A 27,239-nucleotide genomic window follows, 5' to 3' on the forward strand; every position below is an offset into this window, starting at 1 on the left:
AGAAAAACATTCAAAGGAATTGTAGGAGACTGAAAAGTTACACTGATAAGGCAGGACTACCATTACTACAAACTGCAGTAGGGCTCACAATAAAAAGCACAAGAACAAATATTTTCAGAGCTTAATGTTGCTCTCCCTCTACCTTTGCTTTGTCAGCAGCTGCCAATACTGCTCTTCTGTCATACATAAGGATTACACCAAGCATTCATGATCAACTTCTATAATACCCAAGTTGTTTTCAGACAGAAATGAGGAGGACACAATCTTTTATTTTGTACCATACAAAAGTACATGTGTAACACAAATGCAGAGAAATGCAGATGGACTTCTGCCCACCCTTATTTCTGCTTCTTAAGCAACTTAACATTTTAAGATTTGTTGGTCTCCCAACAGAAGGCTCAGACCCAAGAGTAAGTCTATCATTATTTCAACAAGGCTGGAAAGCTTTTATATAGTGCAAGTGAAGAAGGCAATCTATCTGTATTATTTCATTACAAACATTGGGGTTTCTTGACAACGCCTAAATGAAATGTCAATTTCAAGTCCATTCAATCCCTAGATTTTATTATCTACTTAATAGCTTATGGTTTTATATTCTTCTGATGTCTTAATCAGAAAATCATGCAGAATATAAATATTTAGTACGGAAACCTACCATTATTAGCTTAGTTTATAATCTTATTAAATTGATAAATTGTGAAATTCCCAGCTCATATTAATCAACTTCCTTTATTTCCCTCATCAACCACACTACCATTCTGTTAGACCCACAGTCCTTGTTACCAGGCCTAGCATTATCAAGCTGATCCCACTTACCAATGTAAAATAAGACTAAGTGAGGGGGAGGGAAATAAAGCATACATTACAACTGGAAAAGAAAGTAAATTGACTGAAGTTATAATTTGAAAGATCACTGTGATGTTTATTACTTTAAAGTGATGCCCATAATCTTCCTAGTCACTGTGGGATAGGTGACATTTTCAAGCTCTATTTCCTATCCAAAGTCTGCAGGCTGCCAGGAGATAGACTGTTTCCCCTCTGGTAATTCTAGAAATAAACAAACAAAACTTGAAAAGTAGCATCTCTTTTTCACAGTGGTACTGGCAGAGATCCAAAACTAAAGCCCTTGAAGGATGCAATACACTTAAACAGGCTTTCAGTTACTAGTATGCATGAGATTCCTCCTTTTAAGGAATTGGCTCTGTTATGGACACTTACTAATTAGGATCCTAACTCTAAATTTCTAGTAATAACTGTTCTGAAACTGCCTTTTGCTAAAGCAACTTTACTTTTCTAAATTTTCATAAATTAAAAATATTGTGAATATTTCCAGAGTACATATACAAATCAGCTCATCTCCATGCAGAGAAAAATCTTTCCATGTCTTACATCATGCAACTGCTTTCCACAGCTTACAAAGTATTGTCAAAGGTACAGAAAGTAGCCAAGTAGTCTACATGGAGTTGACCTTTCTGACAAGTCAATGAACAGACATTTGTTTTTAAGCACATCTTCACAATCGACTATGCTGCCACTGAACACAATCCTGGCGCATGAAAATTTCCCGAGTAGTGAGACTGCAAGAACTATTTCAAGACAGAGCTCTCTAGCAGCAAAAGAGCAGAGAGCTAGAAGATGGAGAACCTCAGTTCCTAGCTGTAGACCTAGCTGTTTCAACAAAACCTATAAACCTAAGTCACAGTAAAAAACCACAACCCCTCCTTTGCAGGTCTCTGTGTTAAGGGCAACACAAAAGGACCGACTGATTACTTAGAGTGGCAACTGAAAATGTATTGCCTGGCTGTATTCTGCTCTACATATATATATATATATTCCTTGCACTTGAGATGCAGCTCTTGTGACCATCTCTGGTCTTTAGCATTTCCCCCTACCATTAAGTGGCTTTCCCCCCCCCCCCCACCATTTCCTGTGTGGAATATGCTCTAAGTGTTTCCAAATGCAGCTATCCAAAGAGCTGAGTGTTGTGCCCCCAAAGCACCTTCTCTTTCAGCATTTCCATCTGTGCTTTGCACACTGGCAGAAAGGAGAACATACCACCATCAAGATCAAATTAGAAATGTTTGCTGCTATTGTTCACATTTGCTGTTGTCCAGACCTACTCATTAAGAACTCATGCATGCTCACACGTAGTCATGTGTTTTCTCAATAATCCTGCAGGCAATTAACCGGAAAGATTTCAGACAACTTAAAAGAGTTCCTAAGCAGTTCTGGCTGATAAGGTTCCACATATGTGAGGCTGTAAACCTTGACTGAAAGAAAATGTAGGAAATCCTTCATGAAAAGCAGCAGTTTCGACTTAAGCGGATTTCCTGTCCTCTATGGTCACACTGAAGTGTTCACATAAAGACGTTTTGTATTTTTAGATACAGAATGGAGCTCAGTGGGTCTACTGGGCGAAGTGAAAAAGATATGCCAGCTCTCAACATGGAGGAGAGACCTTCATTACAAGAAGATAACTCTCAAAACCAGGAGAGAGTCAGTCAACTTAAAGATTCCATTCAACAGGTGCTAGATTGTAGTCCATAAACTCAAAACCTGACAATATTCTTTCCTCGAGTCAGAAGCAATAACAAGGAATTCAAAACATCCCTGGAAAATGCTGCTGTTCAGAAGAAAATGCAAAAGTACTTAAAAGACATTTAGAGCTTACTTGGGTATATTTGAGCAGATGAATCAACTCAATCATATAGCATTTACACATACTAGAAACCAGTGTGTGTGGACTGACAGCAAAATATGGGTTATTTTCCTTTTTTTCACATCTTAACTAACCGGGAAGAAAGGGAAGAGAGGATCTTGCTTTAACAACTGAAAGTAACAATGTCACAATATAAAACCAGAAGGTCAGTAAATGTTTTCTCTGTTTTCCATACCCATTTAATTTTTGACCTAGCTCATCTTTATAACCAATAAAATTACAGTTCAGAGCTGCGCAAAAGGAAAACTCACCTTGAGAATTTTAAGTATTTTCTACAAGAGAGCTGATGAGGGACTTCTCCCAAGGACATGTAGCAATAGGACAAGGGGGAATGATTTTAAACTGAAGAAGGGCAGGTTTATATTAGATATTGGGAATAAATTTTTTACTGTAAGGGTGGTGAGGCAGTGGAACAGTTTGCCCAGAGAAGCTGTGAATGCCCCATCCCTGGAAGTGCTCAAGGCCAGGCTGGATGGATCTTTCAGCAACCTGCTCTAGTGGAAGGTGCCCCTGCCCATGGCTGGGGGGTTGGAATGAGATGATCTTTCAGGTCCCTTCCAACCCAAACTGTTCCTTGGGTCTGTGAAATGCTCTCAAGGGAGGAACTACAACAGAGGGAATATAGGTATTGCAAGTAAAAAAAAGCAGGCTCAATGTTAAATATCTGCAAAATAGGTATTAATTCAGGTTTAAAACCAAAGGAGGCTTTAGAACCCTCTGACGATTGATGATTAGACTGGTCAAGAACAGCCTGAGGAGATGGCAATGCAATTGCTGTAGGAATTAAGGACAGAGTATAGAATGATGGAGCATTAAAGCACAGCAAGGTACTCTATTTGTGCCAGAAGACCCATGACAAGACCACAGCTTCTGCTGCACTAAAGCTGATTAATGTTTTCCAGCTTTCATGAATCAAACTCCTTATTTCATTTCCTTTGCTACAAGTAAGCCAAATAGCAAAAGATCTCCACAGGAACTGTAGCTCCAGTACTCAAAGAAAAGGAACACAAGACAAAATTTCCCCAAGTAATTCAAACAGATCTACAAATTGAATGCAGCATGTGCTAGCTGATAAACAGGTATTTCACGTGACTGATACCAAATGCAGGGAGTTTCTTTTATAGTTATGGTCACCCAAGATCATCTTACCACTGCATTTTGTTGCAATATGTTGTACAGTTAGAGCTGATAACATAGCTGCCAAATCCAGTTCATTTCCATAACTCAAAAAATAAAAAGCACAGAGGGAGGAACACATTTGACAGAATGACTAAGACAAAACTGCCTAGAAGAAAAACTGCATGCAACAGACATCAGAAAAACAGTATATCAATTTTTCAAGGTGGAGTGACACAGATGGGTTCCTGAAACATTTTGGAGACAGTCTATAAGTGCATAATTTTAAAAATAAAAGACCTACCAGCTGTATTGATTAGCTTTAAGACAACACACTGATGATAGATTTGCAATATCAATAATTGTTCCATAATTACTGGTTTCTTTTTGTAGCTTTATTGATAATTTCATACCAAATCAGTGCAAAAATAAAATTATTATCAGAGTTGAGAGACCATATGAGAGTACAATTAAATTACACATGTGCTCTGCTTTCACTTATATTAAGCAACTGCCTTCCTACAACTAAGATGTTATTTTTAAGAACCCTTCAAAAAGGCAGTTAGCAACCATACCAAGCATTTTATTCACTTAAGGGGGAAAAAAGAATGAAAAAGTCTTACTTTTTGTATCCAGCTGAGCACGGTACTTGTCAAATCCCTTGAGTCGAACTCGCTCTCCCAAGAGCTGAAGAAACTCCTCAAAGGCTGGACCTGCTGATTCATTATTGTACATTTCCTCTTCTGTGCTTTGCCCAGCTTTGCAGTACATGATACCCACCTTAAGCTGGTAACTTAACTACAAAAGGAAAAGGATGAAAATTTTATGTGTGTACCAAGTAATGAAGCAACTTAGGCACTGAATTAATTTCCCACGTTTTCATAAATCCATAATTCACAAATGAAAAAATACCTAATATTCAGCCTAATTTCAAAAGTTAGTCTAGTTCCAAATACTTTCATTGTTTTCTACTGTAACTGCCTCAATGATGGCAGATTTAATCTGAAGATGTCAAAATGCTTTCTGAAGTGAAATAAACATGAACGTCGCTTATTTTCAGGAGGACAACACTACAGCTTTCAAGTGAATGCCCAGCACTGAGCCACATGGGAAGCATTGGCTGAGAAATGCCAGGAACTTGGCACTCACTGACTGCTACCATGGCTGCCATCCTATGCTAAGCCTTCCATGCAGAAGGGTAGGGCACATCATGTGCTTGCTTCTTAAACAAGTGACCAAATGAAGTCTCTCTCATTTCGAGGAGAAGATCGAAATTACTCACCTGTTAAAACATTCATCTGTTTGCAATGATGAAAGATTTCATGGCGTTCAGTTGGCCCTCCCTGACTTAAATAGGATGATAATAACAAAAAAAAAAACCAGCTAAATTGAAAAATTCTGGTCATACCTTGAAGGTACTATTTACTAGCATAGATCTTCAAATACACTTGTGCTTTTCATTTCCATTTTCCCCTCTAATTTGGTAGTTGATCTTCCTAATGTAGCAGAAACTAAAGATGCAAATAAAGTAATTTTTTACCCAACTAAAATTGTGATTCCTCAAAGCAAATTGTTTCTACCAATTCCAAATTGATACATACACACAAAAAAAAGGAGTACACTGGCATCATTTACATCTGGACTACAGATAGACAAGTCACAGAAGGGAAGAAAGCAGCATCCACAGCCATTTACTGCTGTCTCCAAAACCAATTTCACAGGCAGGAACTCTGATTGAAGGAGCACAAGGGAGATCCTTGGATTTTGTGCATGTAATTCATCCAGTAGAAATGCATCCTTATTGTCCAGTAAATAATCTTTCCTCCCACACATGAATTTTTGCAGAGGCTCTATATCAAATAGACTAACCACATATGCCAGAAAGAAATTGTATGAAAATCTATCACAACTGGTATGAGATTCACAAGTTTGGACTACAGATTATTGGGAAGTGAAAACAGTTATTTGCAAGTGCACTGGAAGCAAAGTTATCTAAATATACTGTAATTTGCTCGCAGCAGATTCTATCCCAAGCCATGAGGCAAAGGATTTTGAACTTGCCAGGATCATATGGACACATAATGAAATTGAAATTTACTAATTTTTACCTATTATATTTATGGTGGGATAATTTAAAGGCCCTCAGAAGTGGTCCTAGTCTGTCTCTAAAGAAAGCAAATTTTAAAATTTAAAAACTCAGGACATTGCTATTTTACTGTACTCTTCCTTCACCACAAAGGATGAATGATGATGGGGATTAAAGTATTAGCAGCAGGAAAACAAGGAGGGAAAAAGAAGAGTAAGGATAACCTGGCTTGTTTACTCCTGCTGAAGAAGTCATTATATAAAAGTTACAGTTCTAGGCTGCTTTTTTTTCCCCCACTACAGAATATCCCTTATTTTATCAGCTGACACACTGACTTACTTGCATCTTCTAAACACATCCAAATTCCTTATGACAAAACTCAAGTACAGCACAAAATCATGAACTGGTTTGGGTTGGAAGAGATCTTAAGGATCATCCAGTTTCTAAAGTCCTGACATGGGCAGCAGGGACACTTTCTACTAGACCAGGTCTGGTCTACTACATCAGACTTACTCAAATTCACATCCAACTTGACTTCTAACACTTTCAGGGATGGGACATGCCCAGCTTGGCAATCTGCTCCAGTGCCTCCTGTTGACACATGGTGAGGGAGGAAGGCTGGTGAGAGGTGGCACTGCTGCCATTCCTGCCAAACAACTGCCATCACTTTCCATACCATCAGTGGCAGGTCCTGTCCTGGACCATTCAGGCATCTGCTGCTCAGATGGGCCTTCTCCAGTCCCACAGAAACAGGATGGATGCAAGTGCTTCATGGAACCACAACACCTTAGCTGTACTGCTAACTACAATACCTTCTAGTAATTTCACTTAAAGAAGTTAGGACAAAGAAAATTATTCTCATGAAACACACTTGCACTATTAAGCTTCAACTTTAGGTGAAGGAAGTATTTTCAAGGGCATAAATATAAATGGGATCTGCAGCACCAATGAGCAAGCAAACGACCATGCTTTATTGCTTTGAAAATGTCAACTAAACAAGGACTATGCAAAGAGCAGGATATGCCTTCTAGCTGTGTTCTTAGATTTGCTAATTTTTTGGGGGGAAAAAAAGTTTCCTTAAGGACAACACAAGTTGGCATTTCTGAATCAAAAAGAGCAGATCTGGAGAATAGCATACAGTCCCCATTATTAAACCTTCTGATAAATCTAGTCCTTAGAAGTGTATTAACTACAAGAAAAAGCTAAAAAAGAAGTTGAAGCATGAATTCTGTTGTGGTAAAACTGCTAAAGTAACATCTTCATTTTAATAATCTGAAAGTATTTACATATTTATATACATGTGAAAAGTGCACTTTAAGTATTTATCTAGCACCCAGTAAAGACAGCAGAAAGTATAGCTTGGATTTAATCAGTCAGCAAGTTTCTTTTATGGAGCAGGAATTATATTAAGAACCAAGTGACATTTCACAGTATTTGTGTGAATGAGGAATTGCCATAAAGACTAGCTTCAAATGAAATAAATCAGTAATTGCCCTAATATTCAAATTTTTAAATCATATTTGGAAGCAAACTTAAGAGTAACCTACCATGAGCTCTGCATTCAAGACAAAGATTAGTAGAAGGTGATTAGCAAAGAAGGCAGTGCAGCCCTAGGAAATGACTGGATTGCTGTTTAACACAGAACTATTCAAATGAATGCATTTTAATAAATCAAATAAAAGAACAGCTAGGTGACAAGCAGTGGGGACCATATGTATGAACAGCAGATGTTACCACTCTAGCAATCTAAGAGGAAGTAAGGAACGAGCAACTTTCACAGACACCACCAGTACAAAACTAGGGCAAGAAAAATATTCCCATTCTAGCACTGAATGACATATGCAGATATTGAAAGAGTAGAAGAGACAGAGCTCAGCCATAAGAGTGATATGAAATGCAGAGAAAATATGTTGCAGTGAAAGACTTGAAAAGTGCAATCTGTTTAGTTTATCATAAACAAGACCAACAGATGATATAATCACTGCATACAAAAACCTTTGCTGGAAAAAAAATCTCACACCAAAATGACTTTTAAAAATGTAGCAGGGAAAAATATCAGAAGTCTTAAAGCTGAAGGCAGATAAATTTAAATAAAGAAGTGTAAATTCTTAAACATGAAAACAAGCAACTGCTTTAAGACCTCACTCAAATATAAAAAAAGATATCTTATTCTAATGAAAACCAATGTGTACACATTTGGCTCAGTGAAGGGATTCCTGGGTGAAATTTAGTGGCTAAGTCAGGCTAAAGGTGACTTTATAATCTTAACTCTTGAATTTACAAAACATTTTATCTGCTATATCAAACAGGCACCTGCTCATGCTGTAATGAAACAGTGTGGCACTCAGCAAGTAGAAGTGATCAACATTCTGTGCACTTAATTAGTAGAGCAGCTGCTACCCAATTTTTGTTAGCTTAGAATTGAAAAAATGCAGCTTCTAATTAGTACAGAGTGTACTTATCTTTTTTGCTAGAAGTGTCAAACTGTTTCATTACCACAAAAACAGAAAATACTTTGATGCACATAATAAAAATTCAACTATCACTTGCCCTTAATGATTTTCAAAAGTTTAAGTACTAGAAAGCCATACTATGGGAGCTTAATAACATACAGGATATAAACTAAGAATAATTTAACCTCACAGTTTTCTTAGATGTCATAAAATCATAGAGTGGTTTGGGTTGGAAGGGGACCTTAAAGATCATCCAGCTCCAATCCCCCTGCCATGGGCAGGGACACCTCTCACTAGACCAAGATACTCAGAGCACCATCCAACCTGGCCTTCAACATCTCTAGTAATGGGGCATCCACAGCTTCTCTGGGCAACCTGTTCCAGCTCTCACCACCCTCACAGTAAAGAATTTTTTTCTCACACCTAATTAAACTTACTCTGTTTCAGTTTGAGGTTATTTTCCCTTGTCCTGTCACTTTGTGCTCTTGTAAAAAGTCCCTCTCCCTCTTTCTTACAGGCTCCCTTCAGGTACTGGAAGGCCACACAGTTGGGTCACCCCAAGCCTTCTCTTACAGGGTGAACAATCCCAGTGCTCTCGGCCTTTCCTCACAGTAGAGATGCTCTGTCCCTCTAATCATCTTGCTGGCCTCCTCTGGACTCATTCCAACAGGTCCTTGTCCTTCCTGTGCTGGGACCCCAGAGCTGATGCAGCTCTGCAGGTGGGGTTTCAGCAGAGCAGAGGGGCAGAATCCCCTCCCTGGCCCTGCTGCCCACACTGCTCTGGATGCAGCCCAGGACACGTTTGGCTCTCCGGGCTGGGAGTGCCCATGGCTGGGTCATGTCCAGCCTCTCACCCACCAGCACCCCCAAGTCCCTCTGGGCAGGGCTGATCTCAATCTGTTCAGTCTCCAGCCTGTGAATACCAGAGGTGCAGAATCCAGGTGCAGGACCTTGCCCTTGGTCATCTTAAACCTCCTGAGATTCCCATGGGGCCATTTGCTGAGCTTGTCCACATCCCTCTGGGTAGCATCCCATCATTCAAGCATGGCAACTGCATCACTCAGCTTCCTAATTAGATTGAGTGCACCCTCAGCAATGTCATTAATTAATGAAGATATTAAATCCCACTATGAACCTGAGACACACCACTTGTCCCTGATGTCCACTGTTACTCTCAGCCATTGACCATTACCCTTTGGATGTGACCATCCAACCAATTCCTTATCCATCTAACAGTCCACTCATCAAATCCATCTTTCTCCAATTCATAGAGAAGAATGTTGTGGGGGACCATGTCCAAGGCTTTACAGAAGTCCAGGAGAACAATATCCATAACCCCTCCCTTGTCCACTGATGTAATTACTCCATCTTAGAAGGCCACTGGGTTGGTCAGGCAGGATTTGCCCTTGCTGAAGCTGTGCTGGCTGTCTCAAATCCACCTCCCAGTCCTCCATGTGCCTTAGCAGAGCTTCTAGGAGGAACTGTTCCATGACCTACCCAGGCACAGAGGGGAGGCTGACAGGGTGATGACTCCCAGGGAATCTTCCTTCCTACCCTTTTTAAACATGGGTACAATGTTTCCCCTCTTCAGTTTCCTGGGATTTCCCCTGACTGCCATCACTTTTCAAATGCCATGGAGAGTGGCTTGGCAACTGCGTAAGCCAATTCCCTGAGGACTCTGGGACGCATCCCATTAATCCAAATCCCATTGCCTACATTCAGTTCATCAGGTGGCCATGAACATGATCTCTGCAGTGGGAGGGACCCAGTCCCCATCCTGGGTCCATCCACTCAAGAGGCATGGGAAGAAAGGTTGCCAGTGAGGACTGAGGCATGCACACAGCTATAAAATGTCACTACTGAAGTTTATAACCATAAAATTCACTTGAGTCATGGACTTCCATTTTTCTAAGTCAAAGCTGTAGTGCTAATGAGCCTTGGTCCTATCTTTAAAAGACAAGGAGACTATCACCTCATTGAAAATTTTTCATATGAAGAAAGACTTAGAATATTTTGCCATATAGTTTGTTCCAGGGGAAAGAAAAAAAGAACACTAACAAAACAAAACAAGACAGGCAGCACCCTGGTCATGGTTTAGCCAATGCACTATTACAGTGAAACATTTAGCTCCATGGGAGACTTCTCTTCTTAGTATAATAGCAATAATAAAAACAGAACTCCCTCCTTCCCACAGTCTTTGAAAAACCATGCTGTACTCTATTTTAAAGGAAATTTAAATTAACAACTGCCATAACATTAATCTAAAACTTTAGGCTACCCAGAGAAATGAACTTGATTTCATACATCCCAAATATTCTGCAAAAGTTGGGGGAAATAAATGCAATATAACTCTCCTTACAGATGACAAGTTTTACTTTAAATGAGAGATTTCAACAGACTTACTCAAATAATATAAACCTAAAAGATCATTTTGCAACTCATAGCAATAATCTGACAGATTAAGATCTTTTGTTTAATTCTGTAACTCTGCACTTACCCCTTGCTCATCAAGCTTCATAAGCTGTTCTGTGACTTTTGGGGTGTTGAAGGCGAGCCTTAAACAATGGATATTCAGCTCAGGAACCACATACTCCAGCACTTCTTTTAGGGGAAGTCCCCTGGCTGTGCAATGCTTTGCAGTAGAAGGGATAGCATCTTCCAGCACGGAGCCTCTTAATGTCATGAGCTATGCATACAAAGGAAAAACAGTCCATATATTGAGTTATGCACTGAGACTGACCAGCATTAGCAGTGCAACCAGACCTACTATTTTTCCAATTCTCAGTAGAGATCGAGGACATTAAGGAATTTCTGTTAGCATGAGACCAACACTGATACACAAAAATTCCACTCATTGGTAACAGAAATCAGAATGTTTGAAATAATTAATCAGATTTAAGTTTTACAGAAAACTACTACCTGGAAAAATCAGTATTACTACAGTATTTCTATACTATAGAGCATTTAAAAGTAAAAAGTACATTTCTCAGGTCTACCACTGCCATAGATAAAAGTGAAGAAGGCAATTTCCCTCCTCTTGGCTTGCTTCTAGCTAATATCCTGTAAGTTTCTGAAAATTTAACCAAAACAACCATCAGCATTTCCTCTGTACTGGATGTTACGGAATAACTCACATATATTCTGTGTCAGATAAACATGTAGCATGATTCTGTTAGGAGGTTCCCAGATTATACAGAAATCTATTATCAATGCTGAAAAGCACACACACCCCACATATTGGACCTGGTTTTGCCTTCTCACTTTCTTTTCCTATCCCCCTGGACTGCTTACCTCACTGGTTCTGAATATGATCCGGTAGTTATACTGAGGTCCATTTTCTTTGATCTCCTCAGGCTTCTCTCTTCTTATACTCACAGCTACTGGACCCAGGTTCTCATCTGCCCCAAAATAGTTCCAGTGTTCTTGTATATAAGAGAAAAAAAAAAAATAGAAGTCTGTCTTACTTCTTACACTTCAACTATATTTCCATGCTTGATTGTTACACCGGAAACAAACTGCCAGCTCCCTGGAGCCAATAAGAGCATGTCTTCAAGTGGTACCAGGATGTCATTCTTGTGCTTCACTTCTCTTGTGAGCTCCAATTATACAAAAAGGCTGAAATTCAACATGGCATATTTGCTTAAATAGGCTTTTTCCATACACGTTACTCAGTTCTAAAATGGGAAAAACTGATGAAGCTGAAAAAAAGTTAAAGGCTTGTTCACAGTAAAAATATCAAATTATAGCACCACAGAAAAATAAAGCACAAGAATAAAATTACTAGCATAAATATTGAACAGTGAAGTATTCAACAACCCTTAAAGTGCTGAGAGTTCAGTTGAAAACCAGTCCAGTGGGGAAGGCAGCAGAGAGGAGAATACAAGATTGGTAAAATCACTCACTAGCTGAACACCAGATTCTTTGAAACACATTTTACAATAGACATGTAAAGCCAAGCTTTACATGAAAAAAGTTAGAAAAGCACAAAGCTTTTTTTCTTTTCTTTTTTTAGAAAAGCTCTACAAAAACCAAAGCTCAACAATTTTAGAGATTGATGTTGAAGGCTCTTCTGTAGAACTTTTTGAGCATTACAAACTATCTTGACAGAGGTATAGCACCATTAATGCAGCAACATATAAACAAAGCTGCAATAATCTTAAGTGACTGCTGAATTTAAACATATATTCCCTAAAAGCAAATGTAAGAGAAAAGTAAAACAATTGGAGCCAAGCACTGTGCAAGAAAAGTAAGTCCCATGTCATCAGTATCCATAAGCTGCGTGGAGGAATAAATTTATACATGCACAAAAATAGAAAGTTAGAACCACCTAAAAATACAGCAATTCAAAGAAATGTGAAATTCAGTGATATAAAGAAAAGATTTAACTGCCCTGACAGGAAATGTAACCATATTGCCTTTACTACATATAGATTACTTGTCATTCTTAAAACAACAATTTTAAGTAAGAACTTTAGGAGCAATCCAATATGAGCTATTCTACTACAGAGAGAAAATGTAAAGTATTTTAACATCATCAAGAACTGCATCTTTAAAGATAATAAAAACAGATTATTTCAATATACTCCATCTAAAATGAATGGCAATCATTTTTCCAATTAATAATACAGTTAAAAAATTAGGAGCCTCATTTTTTACTCTAATTCTTTTAAAACTTATAGTTACTGGTTCTTACAAAATCTCCCTCCAACATACTAAGTGCTTTCACACAGCTGTCCAACACTTTAGGCCCTTGGGGGTTCTAGTCAAGTCCCCAGTGTCTGGTATTTTATTATCCTTCACTCAGTGTCTTTTGTTTAAGATTTCAGAGCACGCAAGACAGCATTAAAGACATGCTTGCAGCACTAGAAGACTTGTTTTCTACCAAATTCGTCTGCCAGTTATGAAAAGCCAATACTTTAAACAAAGGTAATTAAAATTCAAAATTCTTTCAGTATCTCTTGGAATATTCTGTAAATATTGTCATTAAACTTTGTGAGTGGGAAAATTAGTAACAAATTAGATTATCTATATAACTCTAATTACATTTTCATACTAGTCCACAAATATGAGGCTTGTAAATGCCAGAGATGTTCTGTTGTTCAACATTTCAAACTATCTTACTAGCACCCTAGCCTCTCTTTCTCCTGCATTACCTAGTCTGGTTTTTCATCAGGATGTTTATAGCTCACCAAACAGTTCATAGCAGACAAGGTCAATGCAGAAGCAGCACAGTCCTGGAGAAAGTTAGACTAATTTTTGAATCAGTATATTATGCAGCTTCCAAAACCTGAGGTAACTTGGACATCTCCACACTAAACTGCTTAGTGACTTAAAAACAGTGATGTGGCTTTGCTTTTATGATTGAAAAGCTTAAAGAAAAAAGATATGGAGGTCATGCATACTAGAAGGGTCCAAACAATTCATTAGTTTAGTGTATTGACAGCCACACAGATGGTAAAACTTGTGTACCCTGCAATCACTCTAGCTTGCAATTCAGATAGAAAATTTTCTCAGGAGAAATTATTCTACATCTTGAAAACTCATTTAAGAAGGGTGGCAAGAGGAATGTTTGAAACTGCATACACATACACAAAACACATACACAATTCTGTATCATTCGATTAAGCTTTTTAATTATCTCCTATTGCTTTGGAAAAATGCATGAAGTAGTGTGGAACTCCACACTTCTCTACTAAGAGGAAATGTCTTCTATTCTCTTTTCCTTCATTCTGGGCAGTCTCTTTCTTGCTCTCCTATGCACATCCTTTGCCCTCTCCTCTCCTCTACTCTATATTTACTACTGGGTTGTTCATTCTTTATCTTCATTCTTCCTCCTCCCCTAAACCCCATATCTGTATTCATTCTGCAAGCTACAATATATCCTTCTGGTACACTTTCTTGTAATTCCACCTGACTTTCCCTTAAAATTTGAATCTCCTTACATCCAAAAATTTTCTCTCTCCAGTGCAGGAAAAGCAGCAGCAGGATTAAAGTGCAAAAAGCTTAATATGCAGTGTAAAGAGAGCTAATTAGTTGTTTTATTGGGAAAATAAGGGCTATGTCACAATTATAATTCAGGAACTTGATGTCAAACATGAATACCATAGAAGACAGCTTATTTCTCCACACCACACAGAAGCTAATTGGAAACAACATTTCTCAAGCTTGACATTTAATCTAAACAACTGTTGAAAAATCATTTAATTAACAGACAATCAGGACAACTAGCAGCAGCCATAAATTAACTTATAAATCCATACCAGAAAAAAAAAAAGATGACTTCATTGTAGCTGGTCATTAAAAAATAGATACATACTTTTAAAACTAGTTAAATATCTATCATATAACTCAAAAGATACTTTCTGTGAAAGAACCAAAGGTAAAATATTTATTTTCTTGGCAGATATTTATGAGTTTCCTTGCAATGGAAATCCAAGTACATGCAATTTATTTTAACAGAAAAAGTTCTTTTGTGCTTTCATTATATTTCCCTTTAGATATCGTGTCCAAATGATATTCTGTGTAATTGGACTAGAAATAAAAACCCCATACATTTCTCTTCTGAATGAAACTCACATCAAGTATTTTCCTCTAATCCTAGCTCAGCATTTACAGTACTGGAAAACCCTGCCCAGTACTTCTCTGGAGACAAAAGGGCAGGCAGCATTTTGGGAGCTCTGCAAGTCTAGCCACATACTTGAAAGGCACCAACTCTTGGATAGAATATGCAGCAATTAAAAGCATTAGGGAAAAGGGTATTTTTACTGGCTGACAACAGTTAAAGGAAAGCCAACCAACAGCTCATTTGTTATAAAACCAGTTTGGGAAACTATTTACTTCTCAGTCAAGTCTTTCATTCTAAGCTAGTAACTTACATTTGTCCTAAATGGCAACATTAGCAACTACTGCATGAGAAGGATGGAAGCAAAACAGATGCTCTTGGTTCTTTCCATGAGAACTAACTCCCAGACCAATTATGGGAACAGAGCAAACAGACTGCTCCTCTGGAGTGACATGATCTCTTTCCTGAACTGCACTCGGACAAGCTAACGGAAACAAATTTTTCTGTGTGATTTTAATATTGATTGTAAACAAGTCTTTAATAAACACATCTGCAACTTTCACAAATTGGCTCTTGCGCTGGCTTCATCCTCTCCCTCCTTTTTATGCACAAGCTTAACTTATGAATGTCAAGACTTCAAACTTTTGGTTAAGACCTTCTATTAAATATACCTTTTCAAACACACCATTATTTAACCACCTTGTAAATACATTTTGTGAATCATAAGAGGAGCATTCATTTCCTATAAAAATAAACATTTCCATGTGAGTTAGTTATGCATGAGCTTCTGTTAGTGAATTGAGAGAAGTGACTGAAATTCCTAAGATCCTGCAAGGTTCATTTCTCTCCACTGAGTACAAAGCGAGTCTACAAAATTAGTTCAGATATAAAGTGGAGAAACTGAATTCAGCCTCCCATTATAAAGTTCTCTTCTCAATATCTTTTTCTAAGTATAATTTGTCTTACCTCCACTAAACTGTCTCCCCCAGTATTTTCACATTTAGAAGTCTGGACACCAGGCCAGAATAATGTTTATCAGTTCCACTACTTTGTAGAGGGACCAATTTCCTTTACATACAAAAACTCATCCATTTGCATTCATTAAACTTATACAAGACTCATCCATAAATGCCACATGCAAATATTTTACACTAACTAGATTAAAATATTTTAATTAATTTGGACCATGTTAGTAATACTGGAAGCTCACTTATCCTTCCTCCATACACTGCTAAATCTTGAGATGGTTCTATCATCTAAGTAACAGTACCTGTAAAAAATGAGCTATTGATTTCATATAATTAAAGACTTCAGACAAGTTACCATCAACATTTCACCAAATTGCCTTGAAGAAATTAAAAGGACCTACATGAATTCAACATCTTTCATCCTTTTTTTTAAGACACAAGATGAACTGCATTTTTTTTTCTTTTATGTGACAAGACATTTTTCATGAAATCATGCTGACTGGCATCATTGATGATTTTTAACTGGTAGTTCTTTATTGATATAGTTCCAAATTACCTTCTTTGTTATTTCCAGTTGGAATGAAAACCAACTCAGCTTACTATTCTCTGGAACATTTCTTTTTATTCTTTGCAAGCTCTAAGATTACTAGGTGTTCTCCAAGTCCATGACATTTGCCTGGTTTGAGATCTTTAAAAGGTATTGTTGTCAAATCAGAATTCAGGTAAGAATACTTCCAAGACTATTAAATTATACAAAGCCTACTGACTTGATGAGCTGATCCTACTGAAACTTGTGTTTTGGCACTATCTGTTCCATTCATAACATCATAAAAATCCAACCTCCTCTTCCAGCAAAAAAATTTCTGCATCATTACTTGCTTCATGTTACATAAAAAATTCAGTTACAACTGGCTTCCTAGATTTTTTTCCCCATGATGCTGCTTCAAATTTTATCACTATCCCACCTCATCAGCTTAGTCTAAAGTTTGCCCAGGGAACGATGATACTCTGGGTGGTCAACAAAATGTGTTCTGTACTTGTAGAAAACTGGGGTTTGGGATATCTAATGAGGCTTCTAAAGTACAGCTTTTAAGATAAAAATCTCTGGAAGAAACAACACCCCTGGTTTGGACTCTGCTGGACTGAACACAAAAGTGAATTTAAAACCCATTTTATTGTTTAAGGAAAAGAAATAAAATCACAGCTTCTTCTCCCCATCCAATCCTACTCCATAACACACATTTTTATATCTGGCTGCCCCTCACCAGTACCCTTAGAACTAGATTATGTACATTTTATCAATTCTTCCTAATTACATCTAAAAAATAATGGAAATGTAATGGTGACTGGAACTGTAGTAGCAAGAGGGTGTGGCTTCCCTTAAGGAGAAGGCAAACCAATAAACTGGCTTTGGCTAAGGGCTGAAATTTCACTCATACCTCCTTCCTCCTCTGCTGTTCGCTTCCATCCCTTACCTGGCCATATGGCTTTAGCACTTCTCTGACTGCAAGGAAATAGTAATATCCCTCACCAGAACTGGAGAGAAATAGTCAAGCAGTAAACCCCAAATTTATTTTGATGGCAAGAATTCTGCTTGTTTGTTCAGTAAACTCAACTGGTTTATCAAGTTCTCTGAAAACAAGAGAACCGGTACAAGGAAGGGGGAAGAATAATGTCTGTCCCTCTTAGGGCTAAAATGTTGTAAATCAGGTCAGCTGTAACATGAAACTTTAGTTGCTGATTGCAAAACTCACTAGACTGATAAGGAATCAAATTGTTCCAGAGGGAGACAGAGAGGAAGATAATCCCAAAGGTCACAAACCTCAGGCTCTCCCCTCTAAACATACCTTATCCTGTATCACACATCTAGCTTACTTTTCCCAGGAAGCCATTATTTTTCCTAACTCCTATGTCTCCAAAGGATATGGATCAGCACTCTTAAAAAACATGGAGCAAAGGCTACCTCTCAGCCCTAGAAAGAATGCAGGAAGAGGAGACTACAGAAAGAGTAACAAGAGCCACCTAAACAATGGGGAATGCAGGGAGGAAGAGGTGAGAGATGGACATATTTTGAAGGCAAGAGAAAAAGGGGAAATGAGATTATTAGCAAGAACATGCAATTAAGAAGCATTAGCTTTTTCTTTTTAAGACCATCAATTTAATTCTAACCAGGCATCCCTGTTGCTTTTATATGTGAGAAACAAGCTCTTTTGACCTGCATTCACTGAAGAGAAGAAACCAACCCTGACCATTGAAAGGTAAGGAACAAGCACTCTCCAGGTCAGTCATCAGAACAGCTCCATCCATCAGGAAGTACAACACAGTCCTGCAGACTGAACTCTTTTCAAGGACTTTGGTCTGCAATCCTTTTTGATCATTTTCAGAATCATGAGAGGGAGATCTGTACCTCCAATGCCAGTATTATTTTTAATGGGGGGACAGAGAGGGGGAGTATCCTGGGTAATGTTTGGGGCATGCTCTTTTCTACAGGTCAAAAGACTTTGATCTGTTGCTTTGGGCTTTTGTGTCCCTCCCATATACATCCAATGGAAATTATAATACTTGGTTTCAGGGTAGAACCATGTGATAAGTAGAACTGCACTCTGGTTTTTCAGATATATTGTTGGCATTGAAACACAGGTATTTGTGTGTGTACATAAAGTTATATCTGTACATGTCTTCCTTTCTGTATTATTCATTTTGAAAAATTTTGAATGATTATTAAGTTAATTAGTATGTCCAAAGATTATTGTAAATGCTACCCGTCTAAGATGCACATTCCATTAAATCCTCAGTAAATCAACTCCTGGCACAGTGGGAAGAAAGTTCTCGTATTTTAGGATTTTCTTGTTTCAATCTTTCAAGTGTCAACCCCTGCTCACTCCTATGGATACCCAAAGCTGTGTTTCAAGGCATTCATATTTTGTAGCCATTGCTACCGTAGCTATCAGCAATAAAATCCTCAACATTCTTATACTCTAACACTCTGAAAGACTATTAGATATAGCACATACCATCAGTAAAATACACCATTGAAGAAATCCCTAATTCTTGCAAATACTATTAAGTATCAACTGGATTTTGCATGTTCGGAAAACAAAAAGTCATTCTTAAAGCTCAAGGAGAAATACAAGTTACCTACCTTTCTGGTAGAAGAATTTTCGATAATAATATGCACCAAGGTCTACATGTTCAACGATGTATCTTTTCACTCTGTCTAGATGTAAAATCAGATTCTCCTTGGGAACTTCCAGAACTGCAACTCCAGCATTTGTGCAATGAGAACTCAGAGTCGATTCAAATGAGGCACTTTCACACCCACTGAAGGAACCTGAATTAGATTTGGAAAGGCTGATCTTCCTTTCCCCTTCCCCACCAATCTCATTACGAAAATAAGGACAACTCATCACTAGTTCATTGCTTTTATCGTCCCCCTGGTCCATATTAAGACTTCCTTTTGAATTCAGGTCTTCAGTGCTGCCCATTGGAGAATTGAAGCTTGCAGAATGGGACAAGGGTCCAGAGACAAGTGATGCTACAGCAGCAGCAGACGCACCTGTCGTTGTGTTCCTTCTTTTAATAACATTATGCCTATTGATTGCTGCTTCATTTAAATCAAATAAAATACTCTGTACATCATAATGAGCAAAACACTTTGGACAAGTCCAAGGCTTAATGCTATCTTCTGACCTGTTGTCTTCAAGATCTGAAGACTTCCCAAGTTCCCCTTCTCCTTTGGCATTACGCAGCTTACGAAAAATAGATGAATCTCCTGTCTCTGATTTTGAGCGTCTCTTGAGTGGCTTCTCCCTTTCCTTAAATAGTCTCAGGTTTTCCCTTTGAGTAATAGGCCCGTCTATCACGTCTAGAGAGAATCCTGAACCCTTGCTTCCACTGGCAATCAGAAGCTCACCGAGTTTAGCTGAGCCTGGGCTTCTCTGATCAGACTTTTCGTCTTTATAGCCCTTCAATAAGTCAAAAAAACTTTCCCCTGAAGTTCCCTGCTTATCTATGGAAGATGTGCTGCCATACTCTCTGTGCAGAGATGGTCCAGATTTAAATGTGGGTGAAATACATTCATCAAAACTATCCACATCAAGCTCACTTATGGTGATGTCGCTGTTGCTGCGCTGTCGTATTCTGCGAAGAGCTTTCCTTGGGGAACTGGGATAGCCATCGGGTGTAAGAAACCTGGAGTCTAGATTCTCAGATTGTCTGGTCTTGTTTTTAAGTGTGCTCTGAATGCTCTTTAACATGACAGAATCACTAGCATTCAGGTTAACAGAACTTCCCTGACTCCCAGGACTGCTTTTAGAAGACATGCTGTCAAGGCAACTTGACGTTTCAATATCTTGACTAGATCTGCTTGTCTCCTTGATGTTCTCCTTCCTTGGGGGCCAATCAGCAATCCTTGCCCTGACCCCCATTTTAGGGACTCCAGGGGTAGAGGTAACGTGATGGGAGCTCTCATTGCGAGGAGGTCCAACTGGTGCCATGACTGCAGATCCTAAGCTGCCATTCTGTGACCTAAAGCGCCTCATGTAGAAGTCATCCGAGTGGACTTTTGAGGTGCCATCTGTTCCGACTGATACCCCAGTGGCAACAGCCCTTTCGGTCTGGGACCGCTTCAAGCTGGTCATGGTCTTTCAGTATGTTCAACCTTAGTAAGTTCCAAAAAAGCCCACAGTCATTTCTGCTTTTTAAATGCACAGTTCTCTTCTGGAGAATAGTCTCCAAAATATACAATGGTTGCATGAGATCTTAATCATGGACATTTAAGGACACAGTTAAATGCTGAATGTCCCAAAAATTCAGATATTCAGTAGGTTTTGATAAGCAATAATTTTCTTTAACTTCTGCATTTTAAGAAGCAGCCATGCTCCAATACATTCAAATAGTTCTAACATCACTCGAGCTCCAAAATATCAGAGGTGTAATTGAATGGCTTATGCTTCTTTTAAGCCTAGAACAGAAAAAAAAGAGATAGAATAATAAATTTCTTAATACAGAACTTTTTTGGTAACTGATACTATCATATCAATAATTATCAAGGTAATTATTACACATAATTGATATTCTTATAAACATGTTTTTGAATCACATTGATCATCATTGCAAAAATGCAGCACTGCGTTACATGGTGGTGGCGAGTTTTCTAGGTATTGTTGGGTTGCCTTCTGAAAAAATAATGCTGGGTTCTGATTCCAACAAATACAAATTTTTCTTTCTGAATTGATTAGTGGTACTTTTTAGCTGGGTTAATGAACAGTGTTACAAAGCACTAGTAGGGAGCTTCTCAGCTAAGGACACATACAGCATACATTTCCCAGAGAAATTATATAAGAGCCAGGTCAGGACTCCAATTTTATAATCACTTTAAAGAATTTACCATTTACAAGTCATACATTCTTGGTTGCCATTAGGTATTAACACTACCTATTCAACTTTCCCATTAGTGTAAATATCTGATATGTTAACTTAAAATAAAAGGGAAGCTAATTAGAATAAAGTGTATAAAATTGTTAGAGAGGATGGTTGTCAACAACATTTTTTTTGTGCTTTGCACAGCCTCATCTGCACATTAGCTGCATAGTCCAGAAAGCATGTATTACCTCTGACCAGAGTTTACAACATATAAAAAGGTTAAAGCTAAATAGAAATACATACTTTTAAGTAACTTGAAAAAAGTTTCATTTATTTCCCTGGCTAATAAAATTTTGTCTACCACAGCTCCTGTATTATTACAGCTTCACAAAGTCACAGAAATTAAATGCTTTCCCATACCTCATCAGTACAGAAGTGATTACAAAGCTTTTAGTACACTGCCCTTTGAGGAGCTAAAAAAAACATAATCCACAAATACATCCTTGCTGGTAGAAGACAAAAGCATGGGATTGTCAAGATAAAATCTTGCATTGCTGTGTACATCCTTTAACACAAAGAAGTTAATAATTTTCCATGGCTGAACCAATCAGACAAAATGTGTCCTTTAAATATTTGCCAAATGCGTGCAGAGATGCTGCTGAACCAGCACAGCATTGACAATACAGTATTGTCTAAAATCAAGGCTTTCTAATGCTTCCAGGAAAACCAGCACTTTCTGCAGTTTCAGAACTACAGTACTTTGCACCACACTAATTAAATACCAAGTGAGGGCACTTACTGCCTCCAAAGGCAGTATGTTTAAATTTCACTTGCCATATAAAGCCCTTTAAAATAGCTGCTCTTAATATAAAGCTCAACACATAAGGAATGCTTAAAATGCAAGCTACTGCATCACACGTAACAAGAACAGTGCGAGTCCCCCAGGGTACAACTGTATTTGCACAGGCATTTACATAAATGCAGCTCTTCTCCTTGTAATGCTGCTACAGTCTTACAATCATGGAATGGTTTGAGCTAGGAGGGACCTTAAAGATCAACCAGTTCCAACACCCCTGCCACAGGCAGGGATGCCACCCATTAGATCAGGTCTTGAACATCTTCAGGGATGGGCCATCCACAAATCCTCTGGGCAGCCTGTTCCAGTGCCTCATCACCCTCACAGGAAAGAACTTTTTACCATTTAATCTAAATCTTAAATTTTTGAGTTTAAAACTGTTCCCCCCTTGTGCTATCACTATTTCCTCAGGTAAAAAGTCTCCATCTTTTTCAAAGCTCTCTTTAAGTACTGAAAGGCTGCAATAAGGTCTCCTCACAGCCTCCTCTTCTCCAGACTGAACAATCCCAGCTCTCTCAATCTGGCTTCTTAGAAGAGTTGCTCAAGCCCTCTTATCTTCATGGCCTTTACGTGGACCTGCTCTAAACAGTTTCACGTTTGTTGTTGTGAAGAATCCAGACCAGGATGCACTGCTCCAGGTGGGGTCTAACAAGGACAGAACACAGGGGAGACTAACACCCCTGGCCTTGCCGGGTTTGATGCAGTCCAGAATACGGTTGGATTTCTGCACTTGCAGCATTGTTGACTTCTTACAGCTTTTGTTCACCAGCACCCCTAAGTCCTTCTCCGCAGGGCTGCTCTCAAAAAGTTCCTCTCCCAGTCTGTACTCATGTCTAGGACTGCCCTGATCCAGGTGCAGCACCTTGCATTGGACCTGTTGAACCTAATTAGGTTCTCACAGACCCACTCCTTCAGCTTGTCAGTGTCTTCATAGATGGCATCCCTTCCTTCTGTTGTTTCAGCTGCAGCACTCAGCTCTGTGCTGTCAATGATACTGATGAAATAATAGGATTTTTTCTAATTAGAATAACTTTAGAAAGGCAGTCTACCCATGCTGCTGTTTGAAAACTACTGAATTCAGTATTCAGCCATAACTTCTTACAATTTTCAAATACCCTCCAGCCTAGAGAACTTATCAGGCTGGTGAAACAACTTTGTGCACCATCAGACCAAGGAAGGGAAAATGCAAACACTGTATGCCATGACACAACCTAATCTTCTGCCCATAATTTTCAAAGTATGCCTATCAAAGTGCCTACTTTGCAAGGTGCCTATCAAAGAGTGTTTAAGCACTATTAACCTCTATGAAATGGCAACACTTCACAGCACTTCCTAAAGATCTATACAGATCTTGCTTTTATAGGCAGGACAGAAGGAAAATAGAATGAAAACTGATAAGGATTTAGGGCAGGAGAATGCCAGGCTAAAAGGGATCGTAAAGGAAAAGTCAAGCTGAGGGTTGAACATAAAACATGCAGGAGTTTAAACATAAAACATCCACTACCACAAGCTGTTCTTCACAGTCTGCAGTGAAAGCCAAGATTTGTCCTTCTCTGTTCCCCTTCCACCAACATTAACTCTGAAAGCAAAGTATACACCTCCTCCCCCCCAAATGCTATTCTACTGAAACACATCACCTACTAGTACAGGTTTGTCATTAACTTCAGGGCATAAGTTCACAGCAGCTCTAAAAACTCCCAAGCTTGGTGTTGACCATATAAGCATCCAAATACCACCAGTTCTCCCTACCTCCCCAAATTATATGTTTTCCCTTAAAAATTTTCAGGACAACAATCCTAAGTATGGATATGGATATACAAACATATCTCGAATCACATGAAAAAATATAACTAAGTGGTCTATGTGACTTACTCTTGACCTGTTGTATACATGGTTTTGTCATTAGTTACATGACCACAAGTGTATTTTCCAAAGGAAATTCTCTGTTCCTGACTCAGCTTTATGCATGTCTCACTCTGGCGACCAGCTTTTTCATGTTCTGCAGGTTTTTGCAGCTGTCCTCCTTCATCTGCTGTAGCAGTTGGAATACAGGCCATAAATGATTACAGTAATAGTTAATATCATACTCTGAAGAAACGAACTTCGTCATTGACTGTGTCTGTATTAATTAAATCACTATTAAGTCAAATTTTTTTTGAGAGTGCAACCACCTGTCCATGTTTATTTCTCTAGACCTTCCCAGCCTGGTGTCTAATTCGAGACCTAACAGCCTGGTGTAAAAAGTTTAATTAGTTTCAATCAAAATAAAGTGAAAACATTACATTTGATACCAGCAAAAATTCCTAAAGCACAGGTCCTGGGTACACTGGTTATCAGCTTTAATGAAAATAAACAACATCAGCAATCTGTACTTTAACCTTTTCTAGTATTCATTATTTGCAAAACACAACAGCATCAGAGACAGAGCAAATCTCACTGGATTTAAAAGACCAGTAACAGGTGTTATTTTGAACAGGAAAACCTGCCAGAACTTAAATATTAAGCAGCAAAAATGCTAACACAGAATATGCAATATATTAAAATTAGTTACAATTACAAGATCAGCAGTATGGTACCTACTTCTAATGCCAAGAGCAACATTTGCAAAGAGCAACAAATCCTACTTTGTTACCATTTCAATATAGAAAAAAATACATCTTAAGATAGAGCTATGAATATCTATGCAAACACAATACGGCAAGGACCAACCAGCATAACCACGAAAATGTACTTTTCCAATTCATCTCAACTTACTGAGGAGGCCAACAAAACAATCAGATGAACAGCTATATATAAAAAATGAAAACCAAATGCAAAGACTACTGAAAGGGTACATGAAAACTTAGTACTGATTATATCAACTAAAAACCTGAATAGAGAGTAAAGAGAATAATCATAAAACCAATTATCTGCTTATCATATTCCATACAATAATTAGTAAAGCAATCCAAGTATCTGTTCAAAATAGGTCTCAGATACTTAGAACAATTTTGTTTGCTTTTACCAGTACCAGATGATTAAGCATCTAATCTCAACTCAAAATGAGTAATTCATACTTTTCATTCAAATTCACCTATTTCATACTTTTGCTTTCTACTTATACCTTTTTAAATCAATTTGCTGTCTCCTCCAAAGCCAAAGTTTTAGGTGCAGGAAAAAAACACTCTTACAAAACTTAAAAGGACCCTCTGGATGAACTGCAAGATGGTTTTGCAGACTCCATCATTCTTAAAAGGCAGGGAAGTCAAGGATCTTGATTTCTTATTTGTGATGCCTGAAGTTACACACCCAGAAAAATGAAGACCTACCAGTCAAGATTTCATCTAGAGACCTTTGAAATACAAAGCAGCAAATACAAGTAGTTGATCAAGAAGAACTGTCTCACTCAAATCAGTTCGGGATAGTAAAAAAACCTCAACTACTGCACAGTAATCAGTTTCTATCTTGGATCTAGTTAGACAAAGAAGATAATTCAACAACTACTTATTAAGATGAATGAAGGAAAGGAGCTCATGCCTGACACGTCAATTCAGATACCTTCTATTACAACTTTTCCTAGCTTTAGTTATGTAGAATCGTGCTCTTTTTCCCTGCAAAGTAGTGACTTTACCCACAACTGAGTCTTACTTGACAAGATTCAGCAATTACTCTTATCTGCTGAGATCATGGGCGCTAATGATCCTAAATGGTCTGATGTTGACAGAGATAGATTTGGGGGCACCAAATTATTCATGACTCATAACGTTCCAAAGGAAAGACTTCATACTTCACCATCAGCCCTTATTATAAAGTGGCATTTTAAAATTAAAAATTTGAAAATGAGTGAATCAGTTTCAACTTATAGCAAAGTCTTGCTTTTGCCAAGCCTCCATACCATGGACCTGCTCCACTCCAAACAGTAAAACATAGTAGAGGGGGGTAAATGCCACGTATTGCCAGGGATACTTTAAAATCACCAAAGCTGTAGGATAAGGAGATCAGAATAACATTGCACAGCAAGCAGTTGTGAAAAACTTAACTGATATCTTCTCTGTTCCATGGGGTTTACTAAACCACAGTCAATTCCGGAAATGCAGTGCAACAACACACACATTACTGGCAGCAATCCTTGCTAACTTTTACTGGGAAAAGAAATGCCATCAGTATAAGCTTCTGAAAACTAGAAGCTCCTCTAAAACTAGAAAAAGAAAAGAGAACAAGGAAAAATATTTTATATAAGAAAGCTTATCTATTTGTGTTACAAATTCTTACCTGAATTATAACAGATCAAACCCTGGTAGGGACTATTAATTTATCAGCCAATTAAGTTATTATATGTACAAAATAATGTTTAATTGCATAAAATTAATTCATCGGAGGAGAAAAATTCAATTTAGCCTTTTGAAATACTTTATCTGGTTACCTATTATTAACTTTATCCTTTTCTTCCCAGGATTACTTCCATCATAGTAATTGCAGGAAAGCTAAAAGGTTCATCTTTCTGAGGAAGATTTACAAACTGAAAATTTATTTGAAGAATAGTGTTTAGTATTTTACTAAGTTACTGGTTTCTTTTTTTTCAAACTTAGCAGAATTGCTGGCTTTGTGCTACCTGAGTTTGTGATAACTGTCAGCTCTGCATAGACAGACAGATTCCCTCAACCTCCCTTTCTTTTCCCTCCACTTCACCAATTTATGTGTCTACAAAATTTGTCAGTGATTCACATGTCAGCAAGTCTGTGTTTCTGCCTTTTTCTCTGAATGTTTCCTTGCATCCTAACCATCAGAAAAAAAATCTTTGCTCTGAGGACACCAGGTGCCATCTGTTGCTGTACACACAATGATCACCTGCAATGATCTGCTAGGATTTAGCACTGCTTTATTCTTAGCTTCATTCTGTGCTGAACTAGGTGATGCAAATACACATGAACCTAGGCAAGGTTACATGGATTTTAGGGTGTAACAGTAATTACTGTGAGTCACTACCAGCAGCTTCTGCACTCTGCAGTATATGCCTCTCTCCAGACAAAGCCAAGCTCGCTCTGCTTTCACGGTGGAACATGCGGGGGATGCACAGTCACTAGGAAAGGGTGCTGAGCTGAGCACATCACTGTGGCACTCAGCTGAATTTGCTCC

At 38.2% G+C, this 27,239-nt stretch overlaps 1 protein-coding gene across 2 annotated transcripts in view; it reads right to left on the reverse strand.

Moving 5' to 3' along the window:
- Window positions 1–20,867, reverse strand: part of SIPA1L1 (signal induced proliferation associated 1 like 1) — a 70,455-nt gene extending 49,588 nt beyond the window's left edge. The window contains exons 1-4 of one of the 2 annotated variants that reach the window (XM_066552948.1): window positions 19,047–20,867; window positions 11,666–11,796; window positions 10,872–11,060; window positions 4,459–4,633 (exon numbers count right to left, since the gene is read on the reverse strand). In XM_066552948.1, coding sequence (XP_066409045.1) covers window positions 4,459–4,633; window positions 10,872–11,060; window positions 11,666–11,796; window positions 19,047–20,544 — 1,993 coding nt within the window. In that variant the 5' untranslated portion in view covers window positions 20,545–20,867. The remainder of the gene's footprint in view (window positions 1–4,458; window positions 4,634–10,871; window positions 11,061–11,665; window positions 11,797–19,046) is intronic. The other variant, XM_066552949.1, reaches the window with a different exon arrangement.
- Between the last annotated feature and the right edge of the window lie 6,372 nt (window positions 20,868–27,239).

Source organism: Molothrus aeneus, chromosome 6 (assembly GCF_037042795.1).
Source record: "Molothrus aeneus isolate 106 chromosome 6, BPBGC_Maene_1.0, whole genome shotgun sequence".
NCBI lineage: Eukaryota > Metazoa > Chordata > Aves > Passeriformes > Icteridae > Molothrus > Molothrus aeneus.